Source organism: Tinamus guttatus, unplaced genomic scaffold, assembly GCF_059628265.1.
Source record: "Tinamus guttatus ecotype Peru unplaced genomic scaffold, ASM5962826v1 Tinamus_guttatus_pri_ptg000235l, whole genome shotgun sequence".
In the NCBI taxonomy this organism is placed as follows: Eukaryota; Metazoa; Chordata; class Aves; order Tinamiformes; family Tinamidae; genus Tinamus; species Tinamus guttatus.
In genome coordinates, this window is record NW_028288769.1 from 17,821 (window position 1) to 36,276 (window position 18,456).

The 18,456-nt window shown below is 37.6% G+C and overlaps 1 protein-coding gene across 1 annotated transcript in view; it reads left to right on the forward strand.

Annotated features, from left to right (window-relative positions):
• The first annotated feature begins 872 nt into the window (after positions 1-872).
• The window catches only part of FGF14 (fibroblast growth factor 14), a 123,092-nt gene continuing 105,508 nt past the window's right edge, over positions 873-18,456 (forward strand). Inside the window, exon 1 of the mRNA XM_088525670.1 lies at positions 873-1,109. Within this exon, the coding sequence (XP_088381796.1) occupies positions 917-1,109 (193 nt within the window). The 5' untranslated portion in view covers positions 873-916. The remainder of the gene's footprint in view (positions 1,110-18,456) is intronic.

An 18,456-nucleotide genomic window follows, 5' to 3' on the forward strand; every position in this document is an offset into this window, starting at 1 on the left:
GAGGGGGGTCCCCGGTGGTCGCCTTTGCCCCTCGCTGCGCTCGCACCTCACTGAGACAGAGGGGAGAGGATGTCGGGGTGCGTGAAGGTTTCGGGGTGCGTGGGGGTGTCGGAGTGTCTGCGTGAAGCTGTCGGGGGGTGTGTGAGGGTGTGAGCGTGGCCATGAGGCCCTCCGGCATCGCCCGACGCTCTCCTCCCCAGTGGCGAGGGAGCCCCACGCGAGGCGGTCCCGGTCCGGACGCCTAAGAGACAGCAGAGGCTGCAGGTGGCGGATCCGCTGCGAGCTCGCTCTTTCCTACCAGAAAATCGCATCAATTCCCTACCTCCCCCGTCCCCCCTCGCCCGTCCCCTCGTCCCCCCCACCCCTTGCTGCTTGTCTGTGTTCTCCTGCCTCTCTCCCTTCCCTCCACCCCTTTTCCCCCGGCCACCCCTCGTCTCGGGAAGACACAAAAGCGGCCGCGGTGCGTGTGTGTGCGCGCGTGTGTGTGCAGGGGGAGGCAGGCGCGGGGTGGGACCGAGGCGCCGCGATCGCAGCTCTCCCGGAGGAGAAGCTCGCTGCTCCCTCTCCAGATGCTGATTTCCGAGGCACTTGGCGGTCGGCGGGCAGGCGCCTGCGAGCGGCGGTAGCCGCGCCGGCCGCGCCGATGGCCGCGGCGGGCGAGCGGGCGGCCCGAGCGCGCTGCTAAGCGCGCCAAGGAGGCGACACCGCCGGGCCGGGCCGGGCCGGGTCGGGCCGGGCCGGGCCGGGCGCTGCTCTCGCCCCGCACAAGCGCAGCGGGCGGGTGTCCCGCGGCGTCGGGGACGGGCGGCCCATGCGGCCACCCCGCAGCCGCCGCCCGCTCGCCATGGGCGCCCGCCGGCGCTGAGCGCGCCCGGGCGCGGGTGCGGAGCGGTGCGGAGCGGAGCGGAGCGCAGCCATGGCCGCGGCCATCGCCAGCGGCTTGATCCGGCAGAAGCGGCAGGCGCGGGAGCAGCACTGGGACCGGCCCTCGGCCAGCAGGAGGCGGAACAGCCCCAGCAAGAACCGCGGGCTCTGCAACGGCAACCTGGTGGACATCTTCTCCAAGGTCCGCATCTTCGGCCTCAAGAAGCGGCGGTTGCGGCGCCAAGGTGTGTGCGGGTGCGGCGACCTGTGGCGAGAAACCTGTGGGGTGCGGGCCAAAAAGCAGCGCTTTCCCGGGGGAAAATATTTGCTTTTCTTTATGGGGTGCGGGAGGTTGGTTCCCCTCCTTGCCCTTCTATGCCGTCGGGGCTTTCGGCTCTGGGCGGCCGCCACCGCTAAGGGGGTCACCGGCGGCAGGAGGGAATAACGCTGTGCTCGCAAACAACAGATCCATGTGGGTTTAGAAGGACAGCTTTTGGAGCGAGGGAGGTGGGTTTTTGGAGTCTTTTTTTCTTTCTTTCTTCTTTTTCTTTTTGAGGTGGCAATAGCGAGTGGTTTCCGTGGTGTGGAAAACTGCTGGCGCAACATGCAATAAGTTGTGGTGATCATGTTAAGCCCCTATCGGTGCCTTTCACCTCTTCCTTAAAGGACTATTCGTCCGTGCAAAGTGCTAAAAGCTTTCGAGTGACTGACAAAGCAGCCTGAGGGAACTATGTCTACTGACCCATTTTGTTAAGCTTGTCTTTTTACAGGTAGTCTAGCCATGCCATAGGGTTTCCCCTCCTAGCTCTTGTGCAGCAGAAAATAGTGACTTGAGAGTTAGGAAAGTCTATGTCATAGATGGCATATTTGGGTGTGATGTTACACATTGGTGAGCACTGCTTGTATATCAATGTGTGTGTCTGCTTTCCAGCTGACGGCATTTGATTAGGGCTTCTAATATGAATGAGGAAGTTTCGCAGACCATTTTTTGTCATGGCAATCAGATGAGGTGTTGAAAATTAAAGCAGTAACATAATTGCATTTTATCAATACTTTGTATTATTGCCCTAGAAATAAAGAGAGTTAAATGGTGTAACAATGACTTCTGTAGTTTTTTTTTTTTTTTTTTTTTGCAACATTGAACTCAAGTTGAATTCATTAATTCATCTTTAGAGGGTTCAGACCTGGTGAGAACTTTATTTTGTACTTATCCTCAGGAAACAAGTAGTTATAAAACAAAAGGATACACTGTGAAGACTGAACATCTTAGCTCATACCATAAATGTTGTCAATCAGTGCCCAACTAAAAGCAATACACTGTTACGTTAAAGAATGCCACCATGTGTTGTAGTATGGAATGTATATCTCCTCCTCAACTTAGGTCAGAAGATAATTTTGAGATTTGTAATTAGTGATCTGTCTTGATGGATCTCTCCTCCATTTTTCCCTGCTTCATATTTGAAATATCATAAATTGCCCAAATCCATACAATCTTATTTTTACATAACTTTATTACTGTAAGAATTATTTCTTAAAACTTCTACTATGAGCTGAATCCTGCCATTTTTAGATAGTACATGGACATAGAGGAAGATGAGACTCAGCATATTAATGGCAGAATCTCTGCTGACATATTTTTAGGCAATCTGTGTGTGTGCTTAAGTAGAACATTGGAGTGTTTAGCTGATAATGGTGGATTTGCCTGTGTGGTACTTGTTGATGAAAGCAAGCCCAGGAGTTTGGCTAACTGAGCAATTGCTCTAGACTGCCTATGCAGTCTTGTTCGGGAAAAATTCTGTGTTTGACTATATTATGGTTTGAGGAGGCAATGACTCCCTCACAGCACTGAGATACCAAACATATCCTTAGGTAGGAAGAAGCTTCTGAACTCATCCTTTTTCATTCATTCATTTTTCGTAAGGCACCGTGTGACATTCTCAAATAAGACAACTGTATTAGAGTATAACTTTAACTCATAACACTGATACAGATGATTTCAAAGGGACTCATCAGATCAAGGGCTATTCCTGTAAAGTCTGCAGCATCAACACCCATAGTTTATTTTCTCTGAGCATCCTTCAAATGGAGACAGGGCGGTGTTTATCCATTCATTTATGTTAAGATCTCAGGATTAGAATTCCTGTTCATCCGTAAAAGTTCCTGCTGAAAAAATAAAATCATGCCTTTTACTGTGTACATTCATGATACATAATGCAATATATGGAGTACCTGTGGATTCAAAGTTGCTTGCAATTTAGGAGGGAAACAGTGAAAAAACAATTAAGCAGAAGTCATCAGCTAAGCATTTTATGCTGTACAATTTAAAATGATTAATCATCGTGAAAAGCACATTTTATTAAGTTGATTGCTTTAAATGTTCCTTATATGAGCTGCAAAATGAACATTTATACTAGTCTCTTTCTAATTTATCTAAAATGTGTAAAGTGATTACTGAATTCATCACTGAAATTTATTGTTAAAACCTTTAAAGTAAGTCTTTACCAAGCAAAATAGGAGTCATTTCAAAACATCTGTTGTCAGGAAAGTGTATTTACAAATAAACCTTGTGTCATACAATGTGTCATGAGAACCTTGTGAAAAATGACCTAACAGAGATACAATGAACTATAATACTTACCTTGTTCATACATTTCAATGGAAGGGCGGAATATATATAACATATTAGTTATTTTTAACAGAAAATCCATTACTCATGGAATAGAAAAGTGTTTTTCTTTGTAAAGTTACATGTGAAAAATAATGTCTTCTCATATTTGAAATGGTTAGGCAGCAGAAATCAGTGATGCTACTTTTAAAAATCAAAATATATGTTTACTTGTCAATGTGTACTTTTGCATGTGTACATGTGATATATATTTATATCTACACAATGTATGCATGCTTGCAAGCATGTTAGCAAACTTCTGAAAATCTTCTTTTATTTTTAATCTGAAGTACTGTCATTTTTATTCTTATCTAAAGTACCTGTTAGTACTGCTTTTGGAAAATGGTATTTACTTGTGAACAAATGAAGTAATTATGAATACAAAATATACTAAAAACATATGCATCCTCAATATAATTTTTCTGGAATTAGAAGCAATTTTTTGTTCATGGTCCTTCCTTTAGGAACCTACTGACATTTCAATAATTATATATTTTGGGGGATAAACATTCTTGAAGGATGTTATTAAAGCATGGAAGATACATAGAGAGGGTCAGTTTGGGTAAAGAGTAGTATTTTTTATTTGGTTAGATATGGTTTCAAGCGACAGCTACAATGGTGTTTTTTAAACACATTTTCTAATACTTCGATTAATGAATTGCATTGATAATCAAAGTGATTTCTGTGGGAGGCTTGTCTGATAAGCTATTGAGTTGATAAAACCACTTTCATACAGGAGACAACTTTGATTCATGTTGTTTAGTATTACAATATTTCAAATTTATTTCTTCTTCATCCTATTCTACCTGTCGCTTGATGAAGAAATCATTGTCATTAATTTCCAGGTATTCATGAAGACAAAATCCTGCCTGACATTGCTGCCAGTCATCAATCAATTATCAATCACCAGTGTGTCTAGGAGGAGGTTATTCAGTTCTAATTGTTTCCCAGTTGCTGCTAATGTAATCACAAATGTTATTAGATGATTGACAAGATTCTGAGGTCTTCATGCAACATGAGTCTTATTTCTGGTTCTAACCAATAATAAGTAGATAGTAAATGCCTTATACAATTAAAAATTACCATTTGAAAAGCTGTATGTGTCACTTCTGCAGTCCTATCTTAGCCTGTATTTTCATTATCTGTAAATCTAGATTCTCTGCTAATCTGAAAAATTGGCATTTGGTTAATTAGGTCTCTTGAGATTATTCTACTGGAAAAAGCCCAACATTTAAATGTATTAAAATCAAGTGTGAAGTTTACTGTTTCTCTGTGAGCTCGTTTCACATTTAGACTTCTAAATTTATACACACAATGTATAAATTTTGAAATGACTTGGCTTCTGATTTTGTATATATTAATATTAATGAGAAAGAGAGACTCAGGGAACATGCTCAGAAAAATGCATTGATTAGATTTTATTGTCTCTGAGAAAGTAATTCTCCAAAGAATGCATTTTGAGAAAATTCCTCATTATTCCTCAGATAATATTTTGAAGCAGACGTGGGAGTGGCCCGTAATGACTGATGTAAAATAATTCCCCAGGTACATACTGCCTTAAGTAGTTTTTAGTTCTCCTACATGTGGAATGATATAAATGGAAATGAGAGATCTATACATCCATGTCTCATTTCCTGAAACTTTAACCTCTGTGTGCAGTTCTACTCATGGATCGTCTGGCTTTGAATTTTCAGTGGGCCAAAACCTGTAGCTCTGCTTTCTTGTGTGTTCTTGTCCTAATTCTTAGGAATTAATCTTAACAGTTCATTGAAGACCACAGCTACCAATTGTCTAAATGCAAGAGTCTTTACTAAGTGTTTATTGGACATTGCAGATTTTTAAGTATATATTTTTCAAATGTACATAGTTCACCCTTAACCCCTTTGGAACTATAAAAACAATTTTAATAATATGAGTAACAAAATCCATTCAGTGTCTTTTTCCTCGGTGCTGCTAATCTGGTTGGAAGACAAAACGAAATGAATGAATATGCTGTTTCTAATGTAAAATACTGTAAGCATGTTTAAACATAATAAGTAAATGTGTGGTTTACTGGACTGAGTACCAAGGTTTTGCTTCTAGGGAAAATACTTTACATAGCATCTGTGCTTTCTAAGACAGCCTTTATAGTGAAGAGCTGCAGTTCCCTTAGACTAGACCAGTTTTGGTGCCTTTGAAAATCATGAATGACATGTTTTTGAGAGTAAATTTGAAAAAAAAAAAAAGCTTTAAAAATGTAGTATAATATTAGAGACTCTGGATTTTTAGGAATATCTCAATCATGGTTGATGTAAATGTGGGCATATAACATGCCATGTTATGCCATGTGGGCATATAGTTGTCTATAGTAGTGTTACTTCAGAATTCTTGTATTACAATGTAATTTGAGTGCAAAAACTGAATTGTAACCATTGTATATCTTACAATACTACATTAAAAGTAGAAATTTAATAATTTTGCAGAAAAAAATATTTAACATGTGTTTTCTAAATACTCTAAGTTTAGGAATAGTTGCAATTTCAGATCTAGTTAGAGGTTCCATAGTTGTTTTGGCTTGAATTCCTTTCTTGTTTTATTCGTAAATTATTATTTTTTCTCTCCATTCTTTCTTCCTGATATGCATTACTTTGCAGTAATTTATCTGAGATTTTTCCTATTGGATTGCCATTGAAATCAATCCCTATCCATTGTAATTGCAGATTTAACTCTTCATTTGTAATAAATTATTTTCTGTGGGTTTTTTTTTTAACTGGGATTTCCAAAGTTTGAATTTGAATCTGCATCTAGTATTTTTTTTATAGGTGTATCAGTTATTGTAGCTACTAATTTTATTGTAGTTCTAAATTATCTTCTTAATAAGACATTAAGGAAATTTCAGCATAGAGGTTACTGATTCATAGTGGAGTAGTGACAGAAATGTTATAGGTAAGGTCAGGTTTCTGTGCTACATTAAAAGACAGAATACTCTCTTTTTGTAATATATAATCTATTAGTGAACATCCTGTTTTTCTCAGGGTACTTAAGTGTTAATTTGAATTAAACTAAAAATGAGTGCTTAACACTGTCATTATGGAACAATGACTTTTCAAGTCACTAGCTTATAAGGAGTAGTAATGATATTAAATATAGAGCTAACACTCAAGAAGTTTATTACAGAAAACTTTACCCTTAAAGTCTTTTAATTTAGGTTGAAAGGATAACGTTGAAACGTGGTCAAAACTGTAAAATTATGTGACTGTTTTTCCTAATGAGTAAATAGTGGCCTGTCTTGCTTGGTTATGTATAAGCTCTATTTTAACTTTGGCAAATATGAAATAGTTAATGGGTACATTGGTAGCTATACCCATATGGCATATAGTGCCACCAGCTTTTCTTGAAACCTTTTGACACTGATACATCCTTGCCCTCTAGAGTTAGTGCTAATTCAAATCTTACACTCTGTCGTACACTAAGTTGTGTGAAAATAGAAAGAATAAGTGGTGTGGTGTTCTCTAGTAAAAGAGGATGGGAATATTAACAAAGCTTTCCATTTCTCTGTCAGGACCTCGAAACAGCAACAAGTCTTCGTTTCCAGGCCATGACACTTTTCTGTACATTAGAGTTTAATTTTTCATTTCAGTTATATAGATCAGACAAAAGCTTAATGGTTTTGTTCTTCCAATATAATTTTCTGCATGAATGAGGGGACAGATCCTTTCCCTTTCCTGGTGCTGAGAAGGAAACTAGCTGAACCTGCTACCAGGATTTAGCAATAAGTAATCTGAGCAAGTTAGTCCAGAATTCATAATTTATGGTTCTGTCTTATAAATATATAGACAATTTCAGCATATCCTAAAACAGCTGACATAATTATTTATACTTCTCTAAATAAATACAAACATAAGCAAATTAGGTGAAAAATTTTGGTATTTCAAGAGAAAGCTAATGAATATAAGATTGAAACCATTAAAAAAAAAGGTTGATACAAAATTTAAAAGGACTACACTGAAAAGAGTACAGAAATCTTACTCCCTCATGATTTTCAGGATTCAAAGTTACATCTTGGTTGCCATTTCATAAGATGTTGAGCAAATAAATATGGTATCAGTTGTTTCAGTGAGTTTTCATAATTGAAAAGAGAGAAAATTGACTAAAATGGAAATATAAAGTATAGCCTTTCTCAAGGGTAAAGGATAATACTAAGGATTTAACTAAATGAAACAATTTAATTAAATCCATGGTCTTGATTCTAATCCATTTTGACCAAGTGTAGACCCTTTGTGCCAAAAAAGTCTATGAAGTGAATAAGAATTGGACTCCTGGTTTACAATAATCACACATAGATAGATGATGAAAGTCTGCATTTATTTAAAATATTAAATTAAGCATTATGAAACTCAAGCACACAGCTTATTTTTCTATATAGAAGTTATATTTTTAAAAAAGATAAAAAAAATTCTTCTAAAGTATTCAACTTTCTACATTTGTTTTGTAAACTTTGTTGTGTTGCTAAAGCAGTAAACATAACTGCTTGTGCTGCTCCAGAAAACATTCATTTGTGATTGCTACACTATTTTCAGTGTTTTTTGGAAAAACACAAATGAGAGAAAGGAAGTAGTGATTTTGTTTTAATTTTTTTACATGTCCATCATGCAGATAAACCTCAATGGATTTCATGTCCCAATGAAAAGAGACTTTTCAAGCCCCAGGGCTTTTTTTGTTATTGAATTTCAAAGTCCCACTGCAAAGAATGGATATGTTAGATTTCTCAAGAAAAGGTCACCAGATTTCTGCACAGTCGAAATTCTTAAGGAACCTAAATGTGCAAGCTGCTATCAGACTCCCCTTTACTGTAATACCATTATAGGTATTTCTAGTCTCATTTTGATGAGAATATGCACTCCCTGAGCATTATAGAGAGACTCAGTTCCTTAGTTTCCCAAAACAAAAGGATATTTTTTTTTTCTACAAAAACCCCTGCTTTTATTTGTAATATTTGATGTAACCTGAAAAAACTGTCTTTGAAAGGCAACAATTGGCTTAACTATGATCATAGGTACTGTATTTGTGGTTTATAAATGCATATATATTTGTAAATTTTATATATATATAATGGCCATGTTTGTATAAGAGTTCTTCTTTAAGAAGCATCATCTACAATGAGAATACTTCACCAAAAAATGGTCTATTTAAGCATGATATATTTTCATTGTGAAGTCTGTAACCAAAGATATATAACAGCAAACAGTCTTTATGATAAAGCAATATGTGTAACATTTATTGACAATTCACAAATAACAATCGTCTGTTTGCCAAAATACAAATACAATACAAAATGGACATTAATATTTTTATTTGTTTGGTATTTTAATGCACAATCATTTCTTCTCTTTGTGTTTAAGAGTAATTTTATGCTAAAAAAATATGTTCATAAATGTGATGGAAGTGTTTTTTTCTCCCAGTTTTTCTCGTAACCTTAACTATGTAGTTAATGGTTGATAGTCCATTTCTTCTCTAAAATCTTTCATTGTGTACTGAACTTTTAGTTATGCACACCCTTATAGGTATATGTATTGTGAATGTCCCAGCTTAGACAGGTGCTCCCATCGTTTCCTTCTATATAACTGAGATGTGAGTTTCTCTGCCTTAATTAGTGGTTTATATCTCTGTTCACTCAAAATTCTGATGAACTTACCAGTTTACCACTGTAGTCTGTATGCCAGAGACTATGAAATAAATGAACTCTTAAACTTCATTGCTCTTTTTCTTCTTTCACTTTCCTTGCTATGTAGTCTGAGCAATTTCATCTATGTAATCAGGACAAAAACTCCAAGTGTGTCATGTTTTGCTCTCAGTGGCATTTTTAACTGTGTTATTTAAGCCAGACAAAAATAAAATTCCAATAGCTAGGTATAGAAAGCGATTTGCATGGCAGGATGGTTTTGCTGCAGCTTTTTTATTTTTGGTGAGGTTCCCATTGCATACACCGCAAGTCTTGTCTTATTGAAGCTCTGGGCAGGCTTGTATCTGGAGGTATACATGGTGTCAGTCCTGAAGACCGCCAGTTTTTGCCCTTAGGCATGTTTAAGTATGTTTACAGCATGAAGATCTAAGAACAATTGTCTTTTTTTCTGTGTGTGTTTGTTTTTTTTAATTATTTTCTTACATAGCAGTATGGGGATAACAGATTCTTTCTGCTTCTAATTGTTTTTCATTATCAATTATCTTGTATAATGATGGTGTCAAGAAATAGTAGCAATTGGAAAACACAACATTTAAAATATTCCTAGGATCCAAAATTCAAAAGGAATTCTTCCCTGATGATACAGGTAGTCTGAAGAAAAGCAAGCTTTCATTGCTTTTAATAAATATCCTTGAATTTATCTTGCATATGTTTGGATGACTTGAACATATATATGCATTCCTCTTAAGGAATTCGTTTTAAAATTATTAATAGTAGACAATATACATAATCAAGATTCCTCACTACTAAACTTTTATTTTTGTAATCTCTGTAGCTTTACTTATTTTTTGTCTTTATTCGAACCTCAAAACAGAGCCTGGTGCACAGATGATTTATATGATTTTTTATAGATGGTTAGGAACAAACAGCACAGTCTTGACTTCCTCACTAGTGCAGTTTTGACTTACCTAAATTAGCAGTCTGGATTCTGAGAACTCTTTCTTTTCTTACTTTTTTTTTTCACCTCTGTGGATGGATTTGCACAGAGATTAGTTTGCACCTAAACTCTCCTAGGTGTTAGACTGGTAAATCCCACTTCATTGTTTCCCGTTACATTTAAGCTTTTTGACAAAAGAGAAGGAAATGACATTCGGCATCCTGTGTCTGTAGATTTCTGTTAAACCAAATGAGAAGCCAGCTTCCACAGAGCCTCAGTAATGGCTTTTTTCTTATGACAATGTTTAAGGAAAAGGAGATGAAATTCTTTTTGAATTCCATCTCTAAAGGTCAAGTGTCACAACATTTGCAATTTGTGTACAAATAAAAAAATAGCATTTTAATCCTTTTGTGGATGTAAATTCTGTTGTTGTCAGCAGACAACAATATCAAATTCTGTTGTGGTCAAGTTATTACTCTGATAACAGAGAGCTTTTAATGTAATAAAAATCTTCCTTTTTATCTTAGCACATGATTTTGGAAATCCTTGTAAATTAATAATATGTGATGCTCCAAATAAAAAGTATTCTGTTCATCACTGTTACATTTTGTAAAATGAATGAAAAAAGTATACATCTAAATAAATAATGAGGAGGAGTTGATGGCTCAGATTTAAATGAATTATGACTTTTAAAAACCTTTGACTATTACTAGCAAGCAGCCATCTTTACTGAAAACTGGTTAAGATATTGTTATGGGGAATTAACTCACAGAAGAAAAGAAAAAAAAAAAAGAAACACAATTTAGCCACACGGTTAACCACACTGTCTAATTCTCTGTTTACAGGTATTTGCAACAGGTATTGCTCTCTCAGACTTCTTGTCTCAAAAGTTGCTAATAACAGAGAAACAAAGATACATCATGTTTTCCACACAGTTCAACAATAATAAAATCTAGCGTAGCTTAACCTGGTGAGAGGAGTTAAACGGAGTCAATTTATCTCAGTGTGAATAGACTAGCAGAATCAGGCCAATCAGGCCATGTCAAGGCATCAGATATCGATCCATCAGTTTGACATCACTTGGCTTATCAAGATTTTACCTTGTAAACTGAGTGGCTAAAATGAACCAATAACATAATCAAACACCTCTGTTGAACTATTAAAGCAGATTACTAGTTAAGTAGATGTCACCAGGCAGAACCTACACTTAAATTTGTCATGGATAAGCAGTTAAAAGTTCAGGGTCAGGCTCCCTAAGGCTGTCTGCTTCCTTGCAGTGTTCCAGTAACAGCAGCTAACAAACCCATGTTTGGAGCACCCAAGTGGCACAAGTATGAGGAGCATAATGATCCTTATCTTAGAAATATAAATTGCTTATGCTTAAAGATTGTTAACACTGTATTTTTTTGCAGCTTGTTATCAGCTTCACACAGTAGCAGTATTTTGGTTTTTCTATTTGGCGTTTGTTTTAAATATAGGGAGTATCTGTCTGTTTGCAGAAGATAAACCCGTTTTCTGCTCTTAACTAACAAGTGCTTAAGGTACTCATTAATATAATGATCACGGGTGGAAAGCATTGCTAGTACAGGCTCAATTGTGTTGTTCCAAGGCAATTTACTGCAGCTTTTGGCTAAACTTAAAAATAATTCCAAACATGTTAAGGAAAGGGTAAGTTAAATGCGTATAAGTAACCTGACTGGAAAACCAAGTATTGATAAATTAAATGGGTTTGTAAAGAGAATATAATTTTCATTTTTACTAATTTGTTTTCCTGTAACCTTAATTTTCATAGAGGAGATAATAAAGATTATTTGGAGTAGTATATTTGGATTTAGGGTTACTTCTCTTGCAAGCATTGTGATTGACTTCAGATCCCATTTGCAGTCGGGAAACTAGCACCATTGTAGCTGAAGCAGCATAAGGGTTTTGCTTCTTTTTAGGTATTTGGGTTGACATTAATCATATCAATGATAACACAGACCACTAGAGGCAAGACTTGACAAAGAAACAGGCTTTAAACAATTTCTAATTTGCTTGTTTCTATTTTCTGTTTATATAAGCTGCAGGCAGTTGTTTACATATCATTAATATATATAACGGTTCCAACTAATATCTGGATAAGTTTGTGGTATTAGATACAAAAAAAAAAGGGGGTGTAAGTTGTTTATTCTCTAAAGCAGTTCAGGTGTGACACCAGAGCACTCATATTGCAAGTCTCATGCTGAGTCCAATAGATTGTGACATACAGAGTCCTTTTTTAGGTGTATGTCATAGCTGTGTAGGAGGTGAAGAAATGTTTCTTCACTTCTGCTCTAGTATCAGCAAAGTCTCACACAGTGGCTCTAATATGCTGACAGCTCGGTGAATCCTGAGTCCCTCCATTTGGTTATGGAGCTGAATTTTTCTCCCTGTGAGTTTTTTGTTTGTTTGTTTGTTTTTTATATAACATGAAAATTACTCAGATTTGCAGATTTTGAATGTACTGCCTACAGCCATGGAAACAGGAAAGTGTATTTAGGGGACAAACACTGAAATACCAGTTTCTCTTTTTCTTTTTCTCTTTCTTTCTCCCTCTCTCTCTCTCTTTTTTTTTTTCTTTTTTTTTTTTTTTTGGCGGGGGGGTTGGGTCTTGGGTCTTGTACCCCTTGTTGAGCCCTGAGGCTTCTGGAACATTTTCATGTTGGTTATAAATTGGAACTTGGTTTCTGGATTACTGGATGCAATTGGGCTTTCGTCTCCTTGGAGTGTAAGGCTGGGTATGTTTGTTCTCATAGGGAGGCCTTGGATCGGTGTTTTTAAACAGGCAGTGGATCGATGAGCTAACTTTGAACATGGCTCTTTGGCTATTGAGTTGTATATAAGCTTCAGTTATGAGGGGACGAGGAGACGATTGGATAGATATTATTTATTTGGGGTAATTCAGCCCCTGTATTGAGAGCAAGGTAGAATTTTTGCTATTTGCCTTCCTACAGTAGCAGCATAAATATCAATTTCTTTAACTTTGAAAACCTTGTGCCACTAACTTTAGTTCACCTGCCTGTAAACTTCGGCATAGATGCTTTTGCAAGCAAACAGACTTCCAAATATGCAGTTGTTCAGTCTTGCCATTGGGAGTCATGGAATTCTGTGTTGTCATTGGATATATAAAGCTGAAGTAAAACTAGCTGTGATGTGTTGGGCTGTCATTCACTCACTATGGTGAGATGATATAGCCTTGAATCTCACTCCAAGCTTGAGGGAGAGCCATGAAATAGATACCATACTACACGGCATTTTTGTTTGAATAGCTATTTGTCTGCAAATTAAATCAATTAAACAGTAGAAAGGAGAAACTTTCACAACAAAACAAAACAAGAACTTATTTTGACCTTGCTAGCCACAGGATGCAACCATAGTGTGTAACACATATATGAGTGTAACCACCTTAAATATTGCAGTCACTTTGCATGTTTAGGTGACAATTGGGCAAGGATGCAGAGCACACTGGAACTTGTGTAAAACTTCTTCTTAGAAATCAGAATACTACTAACATCAACATATTAAATAAAGCTGTTCAGCAAATAGCTTTTCTGTCAGCTACCAAAACAAACTGACATTTATGTTTGTGGGGTTTTTCACTGCAAAGTCGGCTGCATTTTCCATTTTGTCAGGACAGCATTTCCAGTTAAAACCTGGCACATGACATGCACATGATGTCTGGGCTCTACTGCATTGGTTAGCTACCTCATTATCTGAAAAAAAATAGCTGGCTACGCTTATTTTGTGCCATCTAGAAAACAACAATAGTTATACAAGGCATATTGTAGAAAAGTAATCTAAGCAGATGTATTTAGCATTTAATTTTTAGTTGTATAGTTCTGTAATGCCTGCTGTCTGCCATGATCCAGCAATTTCCTCTATTAAAATGCCACTAAAGGGAGTAATAGCTTGTTTGGGACATGCTACCTAGCAGCCGAGGGGTAGTTTCTGTCAGGAGGATATAGCTGATAGCAAAATCAAGCTTTGCTATGGGTGGAGAGACTTTTAATGATGAACGAAATAGAGGTGCTGAAAATACAACAGAACAGCCCTGAACTTTGAGACTACCCCCGCACACATTTCATTGAGTTTATTCTTCTTACAGCTTTCCGCTTTTAAAATAGGTCATTAGAATTAGTTTTAGTTTCATAAGGGGAAAATAAAATGTGGTCAGTTGGTTCTAGGGTTGTAAGTTTGAAACTGGCTGATGACTGCAGCCAGCTTTTGGACAGATTTTGCTAAATAGGATCAGCGGCTTTGGTTCTATTTCCTTAAATTCTGTGCATACAAAAGAGATGTATGTCTTTAAAGACTGAAAGAGATTTTAATTTTGCCATATGAAGCTGCAGAAGTTGTTCCTCATTCCGAGTTTCTCTGTGAGCTATGTGCAATCTTGTATGAAATAGGAAAAAAGACACTTCCCCAAAATCCCTAGTCATCTGTAATGGGTTGCCATCATTTTCCAGAATGTCTTAACATTTCCAGGCTTTTTTTCTTCTCTGGTTCCTTCTTTCCAAATACACTTGTCTATATTAAAAACGTACTACGTGTCATTATTGACTGTCCTTAGAAGATGCAGGTTCTCTGTGTTAGAACATGAAGGTCACATATTGCCAAAGAGGGGATAAAAATTATATAAATTGGTGGCGTGGCGTAAATTTTTAGAGTGATTCAGGAATGGCAGATGAATTCATTAATTCAGGGCAGGGAATTTGTGCAAGGTACACAGTATGCAATAAATGACATGTAAATCTGTAAGTATTTTCTCTAAGTTTCTTTTCTTTTAAAGGGAAGGCAGAAGGGATACTCTCTGTTCTTTGGTTATTTGAAGGTGAAAAGTAACACCTGTGGGAATGCTTGCATTCTTCTAATTGTGAACCCAGGGTGACTGACCTTAGTACTAATTTTACATGCTTTGAGAAGATAGTTGTAACAAATATATCCTTCTCAATAATCTTGCTGATATAAGGTCATTTACTTCACAATAAAATAAGAATAAAGAGATATGCTGCAGTGATAAAAAGCAAAGACTATTCTGTCTTTCCAAAGGATAAAAGCATCTCTGAAAATAGTTGTTATTCTTTACCTTGAAATTGAATTGAAAATGTGTCTCCCTTTAAGTTTACATCCACTATGAATATAAGGAATATGTGTATGGGGTCATTAAACTTCTCTGGCCTATTTTAAATAAATGCTGGAAAGTTTAATTTGAACTGAAACTGTTTGTAAAAGAAATATCAGTGATCATACTATATTTATCTTGTGAAAAAAATGATTTAGCTTGATTTTAAAAGTAATTTAAGCTTGATTTTAAAAGTAATTAAGAACATTCTTTCACTGAAAGTTTTATTGAATGAGTACTAAAATGAGTCATGTTCAGCATCCAAAGAGATTTTGATAGATAACATGTTTTTTTTTTTAAGTGTGCATTCTTAGAGGAGTTATATTATCAAAACAAACATGCTAAACTTAAAATGTTGAGGTACAAGTGGACTAGGTTTAACATCAAGAGCTGTGTTGGTTGGAATGTTCCAGTTATGATCATAAGGGAGCAGGGGTAAATATTACCCATGGTTTTGCAAAAGGAGTTAAGAGTATATTTTAACAAATTAGATATAGTTTCACTGATCTAAGATTTTATTTTAGCAGCTTAACCACGGGCCAGTTTTATAGGGGTTTGCATGTTTGCATCACTTTGTACTTTTATGTACCTACTGTGGGGTGATATAAGTAGGCCTTCTCTATGCTGGAAAGGGCACAAGAGTGCACACGTGTGTGTTACCTTTGAGATTTTCAATGGCTTTTATAGGAGTGATGCAATCATTCTGCCATCATGAGTGAGAGATCTTTCAGAAAAACGGGGTAATTTATTTAGTGGCTTGTTCGAGCAACCTTATGCTGCGATACACTCAGTGTGTTTTGCTTTGTTCTTTGTGCTCATAAAATAATTGCTTCTTTTTAAATAACAAAGCAGCCCTTTAGGACTGTGTATCATCAGGAGAAGGGGAACATTTTCTAACTAGGTGTTTTAGGATAAACTAATAAAGTGAAATTGTCATGTGTCTGCAATAACATGTGCTTCTAGACAGATGAGTTACAGCTTTATCGTCTTTAGGAAGGCTTTGTTGATGGGTTCATCCTTAGGCACTAGGTTCCCAGCAGATTTTATCACCTTTGAGAGCAAGTCAATGCATTCTTCTCAGAGACCCCAAGCCATTTGTGTCAGTTCTTATCTGTAGGACGAGCTGTTAACAGGTCCCTACTTTGTTGTTGCAACAACACCTTCCAAAAACGAATAAATACCCTGTCATGCTTTGCTAATACAGTGGTAAAGGCTGTGTAGCTGCCTTCAATAGAGACTGGCCCAATATGTTCAGGCTTTCTATTGAAACCAAAGTCTTGGCTCAGCTGCTTTCTGATGTTTTATACTTTGCTGTGTCACTATGTTCCCCAGGAGTGGTGCTCTGGATATCTAGCAGCAGATTTCTGGTTTGTCCACAAAATGTGCACCAATAACGCCTGCTCTAAGGCTCTTGTGTCACTCAGCAGCTGCACAACGAATGCAGGCAGTGGCTGGAGAAAGAAGGGAGGGTGTTTACTGCACAGCCCATTGGTTGCTGCTGTCATGTTAGTGGGCGCAGGAACAGTCAATCCGTCAGGGATGCCAGAGCTTTTAGCTTCTCTTTCCCTTTTCTTCCTCTTCCTCCACCAGGAAATCCACACTTTGCATACAGCTAAAATAATATCTTTTTTAAAAAAAAAAAGAAGAAGAAAGTGTAGCCTGACTGATGTAGATTTTAATGAAGAAAAATGTAATTGAGGCCCATATATGTCCCCTCATATGGAAGAGGAAATTTGACTTGTATGTCAAATCTGAATAAGATTAATGACAGATATTTCTTCTGTATTTTAGTACAGAAATGGAGAGCTACATCAGAAGACCCTGAAAAAAAAAGCCTTCAGATGTATGATGACCTGTATTGCAAGGGGAACAGATTCGTTTTGGGCAGTTTCCTGAATAGCTTTTTCTCTTTCTTTTCCTCTGACTGCACTTCACTGCTAGAGAAGTTTTAATTTATGTTATAGCAGCAAGTTAGTGCTGCATATTTTGTGGCATTACACTGTACTGTTTATAAGGTGCATGTAAATATCGCACCGGAGATGCGTTATAATACCAAGCTGTATAATGCATCATCTGCAACCACCAGCAATGTCTGTGATTAAGATATTGTGGAATAACCCTCTGTGGATGCCTCAGACAGCCCAAGTCAGAGTGTGTGAACATTAGGAAATGAAAACAGAGCAAGCAGTGGTTTTTTTTTGTATACTATGTTGTGTCAGCAAAGGGTTTTGAAGTTAGTGTGCCAGTGTGTTACTGTGCTGATGAGAGCCCAAGCAGAGCTCAGCACTGCACGTGGGCCTGGGAGCTGCGTGCTCCATGCTGAGTCCCTGGGAACCGCGCTCTGAAATTCCCAAAAGAGATTTAAAGTGAATTTAATATTAATATTCAGAAAAAAAATGAAATTTGTTCTTTAGAAGCATCTCTGTTTACTCTTCTGAGGGAACTGGGACTTGGACAGGAGAATCCCAATCGGTGTTGGCACAACAAGATGTTCCCACAGTCTCTGTTGGGGTCAACAAGATGTTGCTGCTGTACAAATTAACTGATTGGAAGTGTGTTGATTAAGTTGTTCTTGATTTCTTTTTAAAGCATGCACATTGAATGTGTATGCTCTGTAAAAATGTTTGGGACGAGCATCCAAGCAAAAAGGGTGGAATGGAAATGCCAAGAAGAGAAAAGTCAAGAACTGACTTTATAGCATGCTAACCAAACCAGTTTAAAATCAATTGTGCCCACACAGCTGCATTTTAATAAGATAGGTTGATCTCCTAGCATAGCATCAGAAGGTAAGAATGGTTTTCTGACACAGACCACAAGTCTCATCCAAACAGAACAGTCCAGGTTCTGAGGTTGATTCCTAGAGAGGAAAGGTCAGCCCAAAACTTGGAAGGTTTAGTTTCTCCAGAGGGTGCTCCAGCAGGACTGACCAACCCCTGATAGATGTAATGGATGAACGTGCCTTGCATACCTGACATTTGTACTTGTTTATAGATTCTTCTTTGTTTGATTCACTTAGTGCATTTTTGACATTTCCCTTAAAATGAGTGAAATTATACCTAGAACTGCCTATTTAAGGATTTCTAGTTCAGCTGCAGATGTCCACACTTGGTCAGAAGAATTTCACTCGTCTTTGGAAGACACACACTGCAGGTTCTGGAATCTGCCTGTTTAGTGTTTTCACATGGGTA